Source organism: Phalaenopsis equestris, unplaced genomic scaffold (assembly GCF_001263595.1).
Source record: "Phalaenopsis equestris unplaced genomic scaffold, ASM126359v1 Scaffold000002, whole genome shotgun sequence".
Lineage (NCBI taxonomy): Eukaryota > Viridiplantae > Streptophyta > Magnoliopsida > Asparagales > Orchidaceae > Phalaenopsis > Phalaenopsis equestris.
The window spans coordinates 30757239-30764826 of record NW_018164444.1 but is presented as its reverse complement, the minus strand read 5'-3'; the positions used below and the strand labels follow the sequence as shown (position 1 = coordinate 30764826).

The 7588-nt window shown below is 37.1% G+C and overlaps 1 protein-coding gene across 1 annotated transcript in view; it reads left to right on the top strand.

The window, feature by feature from the left end:
- The first annotated feature begins 365 nt into the window (after positions 1-365).
- LOC110039346 (protein HASTY 1-like) overlaps positions 366-7588 on the top strand; it is an 8536-nt gene continuing 1313 nt past the window's right edge. Inside the window, exons 1-4 of the mRNA XM_020744382.1 lie at positions 366-586; positions 5729-6232; positions 6612-6906; positions 7019-7202. Coding sequence (XP_020600041.1) covers positions 366-586; positions 5729-6232; positions 6612-6906; positions 7019-7202 — 1204 coding nt within the window. The remainder of the gene's footprint in view (positions 587-5728; positions 6233-6611; positions 6907-7018; positions 7203-7588) is intronic.

Here is a 7588-nt window from a genome sequence, read left to right as displayed (position 1 = left end):
GATTTTATCATCAACTTGATGAATAAATTTTAAAATATAGGACTTTCTATAAGAGCGAATTGTTCAAAAAGAACTCTTTTTCCTCGTGTTTTTTTCTTGGATGTTTTGATTAAAATATATGTGTGGATTTTTTATATTGTTATTGGCTTGATATAATTTAGAGAACACTAGTTTTCTTGAAACCTCTTGCTCGTATCTCTCATCAAGGAGACATTCTATAATATTGTTTTAATGGATCCCATGTTAAGCCCAACGAACATTTATTTGGGGGCAGTTTCAACTGTTTGAAGAAGCAAATGAGTTTGAATCCCTTGGCATTCAAAAAATTGAATTATTTTTTGTTGCCGAAGACGACGACACTGGAGATGGAGGTCAGCGAAGGCAGCTGTGGTGGCTGGAGTCGGTGGTCAGAGTTGTCATCTCCTCGAGCTCTCACACCATTGGCCAACTTTGGCAGCCGTTGGCAGCCGTTGTTGGCCACCTCCTGTCACTGCAGTCTCCAACCAACTATGTTCTCCATCACCATCGACGGCCTCCACTCACGCATCGGCCAGAGGACGCCAAAAGCACTGCCAAAGTTGGTCAAGTATTGTTAGAGCCCGAGGAAATGACAACTGATACGCCACAAACAAATTTTCATTATTCGACACGGATCTTGAAGCATGATACGGATCTCGAGATAATATTTTGAGCAATGGATGTTCAAACTTTGATAAAAACAAAACTCATTCAGAGCTTCGATTTCGGCAAACTTATTGTCAAATTGACCGGTTCGATGGGACGGACCTAATGATATCAAAGTCAGTCCAATCTGAGTCAAATCAAGATCATATCAAGTCATTAAACGGTTCTTGAAAGATTTTCGGACATATTTGAAAGGTCAAACAGATGTCGAAGCTGGCAAGTTTAAAGTTGAATCGAGTGTCTCAACAAGACGAATCCAACGAGCCCAAGATTGTAAAATTCTGACATTGTCAAGGCACTCAAATGTCCATTAAATGTCGTATGATCGAATGAAACTCTCCTTACCGTCAGATCAAAATGGTTTATATTTCTTCTTTAATGACACCTAAAACACTAAAAATAGACCCCTACCCCTCTCATGAGGGAGGGGTTGAACCCTAGAGATAGAGCCTAAGGACTTGAAGAGGGGTTGCAGTTCAACATCACCGCTTAACACCGTCGACCATTGCTGACCGCTGTCGACCATCGTTTACCACCGTCGATCGACCACAGCCGATCGCTGCCGACCTCCACCGACAGCTGTCAACCATTGCAGATCGTCGTCAACCACTGTTGACCGCCAACCTCCGTCAACCACTGCTGACCTTCGTTGGCCACTGTCGACCGTCGTCGACCACCACCAACCAAACTCCGTCAGTCAATGTTATAACTTGGAAAATCTAGTAATCATTTCTCATCTGTGTGATAAGAGCTCATCACTACGGTCCATGCGCGAACAACGACTTACGTGGTCATCAGTTCATGCATCTCCTGACTCCGGCCTCGTGGCCTATGGACGTCACTAATACTCACCCCAACGGCCAACGTGGTTCACAGCTCATGCATTTCTTGACTCCCGCCCCCACGGCCTACGGACGTCATTCATACTCGCCCAAATAACCTACGTGGTTCACAGCTTGTGCAGCTCCTGAATCTGGCCTCCGCGGCCTACGGGCCCCCGCGGCCTACGAAGGTCATTCATACTCGGCCCTACGACCTACTGTTATTGCGAGATTTAGATATACCAGTTGATGTGGTATATATATAAATCAAACAGGAGAATGATCGACGAAGTGAAAAATAGAACAATAAAAATCACACCAAAAAAGAACAACATAGCGGAACCCACAGATTTACGTGGTTCGGTAAATTGCCTATGTCCATGAAGTTGCGGAGGATTTTACTACTTGAGGAATTTACACTAGTCGATCACCTCGACTTACAAGAGGAATCTCTCACTCTTCGTTGCTCCTTCGTTGACTCTTCGTTGCTCTCTCTCTTCTTCTCTCTTTGTTCTTCTCTCTCTATATTGAGATACACCAAAAAAAACTATGCACCGAGATACACTGAGGAAGACAAACTTACAAGAGAAATAAACTCAATTTCTCTTCTGCCACAAGACACCAAGAAGAAGCCTAGGGAGAACAATATTCTTCTTCTTCCTTCTACACCGCAAGGAACTGCTCCTTGCACTTTTCTTCCTCTGCCGCGAGGAAACCTTCCTCTATCCCGAGGAAACCAAAGAAGAACTCAAAGTGTGACTACTAAAACCCAAGGAGAGTCATCCGAACCTTTTTTTACGAACAAGAGGGAGCGAATAGATGTTTCACTTCACAAAAGAGGAAGGCGAAAGAGAAAGGCATGGACGCATGGATGGTTATTTGTGAAAAGGTGTGACTCTCCAAAGCAAAGTAACCGCCCAAGCATAGTGGACCGGTCTCCACCGTTTTTAACACCTACGTGGTTCACTGCTCATGCAGCTCCCAACTGCGGCCCCCGCAACCTACGAACGTCATTCATACTTGCTCTAACGACCTACGTGGTCATTAGCTCATGCAGCTCCCGACTCCGGCCCCTACATCCTATGAACGTCATTCATACTCGCCCTTATGGCCGACGTGGTCATCAGCTCATGTAGCTCCTGACTCCGACCCCTAGCTAGCGGACGTCATTCATACTCTCTCTTATGACCTACATGATTCACAGCTTGAGTAGCTCTCGACTTCAACCCCCTCGGCTTACAGACATTATTCATACTCGTCATTATGGTATATGTGATCCACAACTCTCATAACTGCTTACTACAATTTCTCTGGCTAATCAAAGCTTCTGGAGCAACCATCTACAATTCCTCCCTCCACAACAATCAACAATGACCCTTGCAACCTGCTGTCATTAAGAACTGCAATCAAATTATAGTTATACAACTTTGTAATTCAATTTTTCCTAATTTAGGAGAAGAATAGACATGTTTACTCATCATTCATAGTGAATTATTTCAACTGTGCTATGCCCCGTGATTTTTCCCCCTTTAAAGGGTTTTCCATATAAAAAGGCGAGGCGTCTCCTTTTGCTTACTTTTGTTCTTTTATCTGTGTGGTTTAAATTCTCGTGTTATGCTAAGACGATAATCAATTACTCTACTGTCACGAATTTTCTACAACGCATTAGCAACTAAAACTACCCAGTTGTGAACTAGACTAAAGAACTTTCTTACACAAATATACATAACAAATCATAATTCTTCATAAGCTTAACTTACCCTACAAAATAAGTTATCTAACCAAATAAAATAAAAGAATGAAAAAAATTTGAACGTCTATAATAAAAAAAAGGTTCAATATGGTGACTCATGCTAAGCAAAAGGAGCCTAATTAGTTCATGCTATGAAAATATAATTACTTCAATTTGTTGCTTGAAAATCTAATTATTATCATGCTAATGTCCTCCAATAATTTGTTTTGCCATGAAGCTCTTGCTCATTCATCTCTCCACCTCTCCAAATTTTGCTTTCTCAAATCCCCATACCAAGATCACACAAAATCTAACTCTAGTTTCAATCCTTCATCTACCCAAACCATTTAAAAATTTGCCAAAAAAAACTCTAAAATTATTTTATACATACATTCTACCATTAAAATCAGCTTTATTATTATTATTATTTTATTTTGCATTAAACCCATTCATCAAGACCAATCATTCATCCAAAGCAGGCTGCCAAATTCGGTTCATACAAGCCCTAATCTTTAAAATAACTTTAAAAAAATGATTAAATGTTAAACTTTTTATAACACAATGATATCACAACTAAAAATTTTCAAGTGATTTCAGGTCATGTGATTACACAAATGTTCACATTTAAAGGAAGAAAGTTTGACACAAATTTTCATGTTTTAAGATTGCATGTTGCATGACCCACTCATAACTCGTGTTTTTCCTTGATAGCTTCACCCAAGTTCTAATCCCTCGTTTCCAAACCTTCCTTTAGCAACATTTGAAGCTCTGGAGAACTAGCCGGTATCATATTTGTATTAACAGCTTTTATTTTCTCTCAATTCTTATGCCTTTTCATATATTACACCTATACTTCAATTATCATTATTTTTGCAGATACATCTCACTTTTTTCAAGTTAAAATGGTGGAATGTTTAATGTGATATGAAAAATGTTGGTAGTATAGTTGTAAACTATGTAATTTTCATGTGTGAGACAATGTTATTCACTTGAAGATTTCAAGTTATTGAAGGATCAAGTCAATCATACATAGTTTCATTAAATTAAAGTTGCTGGGGTCTCATGGTGATGCTGTGTTTTTATTGTGTATGAAATGAACAAGTCACTATAATAAAAACAAGGATAACTTATAAAAAGGAGCAAATTAATTAATTAAAAAAGGGTAACAATCATAATTAGAAAAAATTATATATAAACTTAAGCACTCTCAATAGAGGCCTTTTAATAAAAAATAAAAATAAATTTTATTCTCATAATTAAATTTTAAAATTTAGTAAATTAAAAAAAAGAATAATAATATGAAAATAATATTCGTGAGAAAATAATTATTATTTGTGGACATCCAGATGTAATGTGAATGTGGAGGTCATGTCACTCCTAATTCCCATTTGTGACATCCCCTCACCATCCCCATCCACCATTCCACCGTTGTCTGTAGGTGTGTGGTGTTCGTACATAATAATTTCTCGCTCTCTGAGTTTAGTTCCGCCTATCTTAAAACCAACTTGAATGGAGCATGACACCAAATCAGCAACTATGTTCAAACTAGGAAAACAAAAGATTTAAACACAATGAAATAAAATAAGTACACCAAAGATGCCAAAATTAAAGCCTTACCGTTATGGATGTTTAAAGTTTGGGGCATTTACATACATAACGCCCAATTCTTATGTATTTACATATCTAATGCCTAAACTTTACTGTTTACATTTATACCACCTAAATCTTTCATATCACTTAAAAAATACCACCACTTTTACTATTAAAAAGGGTAATACACCATTTCATGCATAGGTAGGATGGAATGTATGTAAAAATTGAAGTTTAGGTGTTAGATGTGTAAATGCATAAAAATTGAGTGGTATGCATGTAAATCTTCCGTAAAAGTTTTTTGTATTCCTTCCAAGTGACTGCAATCTCTCAAATGGGCTAGTTTATATTGAGGTGGTTCTGATGGTTCTTAACGGGGTGATTTTTGATTCATTGTTGGTCTTGTGAACGTTATTGAGAAATTCAGTTGTGGGATCTTCCATCCACAATTCTACAATACTCGGGGGATTATTTAGCAACAAAAGTAAAAATAGATGATAAATTTTGCCTTTAGGCATCATCATATATGAGATATAAAATCATTTTTAATTTAGTCCCTTGAGCTATTATCTATACGAGAGAGCTTGCCTTTAAACTTGAATAATGAAGTTAGGGAAGCTAATTCAATAATTTCATTTTCTTTGCTTTAGTTGATTTTTGGATTTAGAAGTTCCAAATTTTACAAGCCGGCATATTTAAGCCCAAACAAACCTTTCCTGAATAGACGCCCGAGTTGTTGTTGATTGGAAACTTTTGTTAACTTGAGATTTTCTGTGCTGTATGTGTTTTTTGTATGTTTCAGCAATATCTGTTAAGCTTTTTGAAACTTTAACCTAACATTTATCTAAATTTCCTGTTTGTCGCTGCATAATAAACACCAATATGTCTTGTATGACTTCAGGTATAATGTTATAGGCCTTTCAGCAAATATTGGAGATTGCTTTTTCCGTGGCTTTGACTGTTCTATTCTCACCATGGCACTCATGGAGAATGTACAATCAATGGACTTTAGACACATTCGTCAACTGATTCACTTAGTACTTGTCCCTATAGTGAAGTTATGCCCTGCAGATTTGAGAGTTCAATGGCTGGAAAACTTGCTTCATCCATTGTTCCTCCACTGTCAGCAGGCTCTTTCTTACTCATGGTCTAGTTTCATGCACGAAGGTAGAGCAAAGGTTCCCGACACATTTATTAGCCTTCCTGACATTGAGCTGAAGTTAGAGGTAATGGAAGAGAAGTTACTTCGTGATTTGACTCGGGAAATATGTAATCTTTTATTGGTTTTAGCTTCACCGGCTCTAAATTCTGGGCTGCCTTCTTTGGAACAACTTGGAAATGTAAACCGTACCGAATCATCTTCGCTCAATTCATTGGATGCATTCTCTACAAATTCTATAATGGGGTATTGTGTTGATAACCAAACCTTGCTTTCTTTTGCTTATAATGTTTTTTTTTTTTTGGAGAAATTTACATACATAGCACACAATTTTTATGTATTTACTTATCTAATATCCAAAATTTCATATTTACGCTTATAGCACTTTGGTTTTATAAACCTCTGCATGAAAATGCGTATTTCACTTTTAAGAAGATAGTGTTGGTGCTTTTTCTGATGTGATGTAAAAATTTGAGTGCTATGCATATAAATATGAATTTTTAGTTGTTAGATACGTGAATGCATAAGAATTGTGTGTTATGTATGTAAATACTCCTTAATTTTGTTTGGAGTGATTCAAGTCACCCTATCGAACTAAGCCTTTAGTGTATTGCTTCACTTATAGATTTCTCTTGACGCATAAAAGCCTTGCTCTTCCAGCCTTGAGAATATGTATTGAAGCGTTCACTTGGACTGATGGAGAAGCTGTTGCTAAGGTTGCGTCCTTCTGTGAAGCTGTTATCCTTCTTGCTATATCAACAGATAATGTGGAACTCAGGGAGTTTGTTGTGAAGGATTTATTCTATGCCATTCTTCAAGCTCTTTTCCTTGAATCAAATGCAGTAATCAGTTCAGATCTTGTTGGTCTTTGTCGTGAAATATATGTTTATTTGTCGCACAGAGATTCTTCTCCAAGGCAGGTCAGTTGAGAATAATCAATTTTTTTGTTTGAACTTCTGAACATGTAAAATTTGCAAGTTTGCTTATTGAGTAGACGTTTTCTTGGTGCTAAAAGCTTATTTTTCTTATCAGATTCTGCTATCCCTTCCTTTTCTTACAGAGGGGGATTTAGTTGCTTTTGAAGATGCTCTGAGTAAAACTAGTAGCCCAAAAGAGCAAAAGCTGCTTATGAGAAGTTTGCTTCAGTTGGCTACTGGAAACAAGTTGAGAGCTCTTGCTTGTCAAAAGAGCACAAGCATCATAACCAATGTTACAGGTATGTGTTTTGTCCATCCTTTAAGAATTAAGTCTAAAATGTAATTTATCCATAACTTTCCTAACATGAAATTGTGAAATGCAGCTGATTTAATAGTTCTCTCTCTCTCTTTGTTTTTTTTTTTTTTTTTAAGTGTATTAATTTATATATATATTTTAAAGCCCAAAAAGGCTAATATATTAAATAGAAAGAAAGATACAGATATAATGTGTGTGAAGGTCAAAGCATGACACCCTGCCCACACAAAAATCACAAATGGTTCCAAAACTAAAAAAAAACAAAAAAAAATACATTATATACTTAAATAAAAAACTTAACAGTGCCGAAATACATAGTATCAGGTAGCTAGAGAGCGACCCAATTTGATCTTGCCTCTGCATCTACAT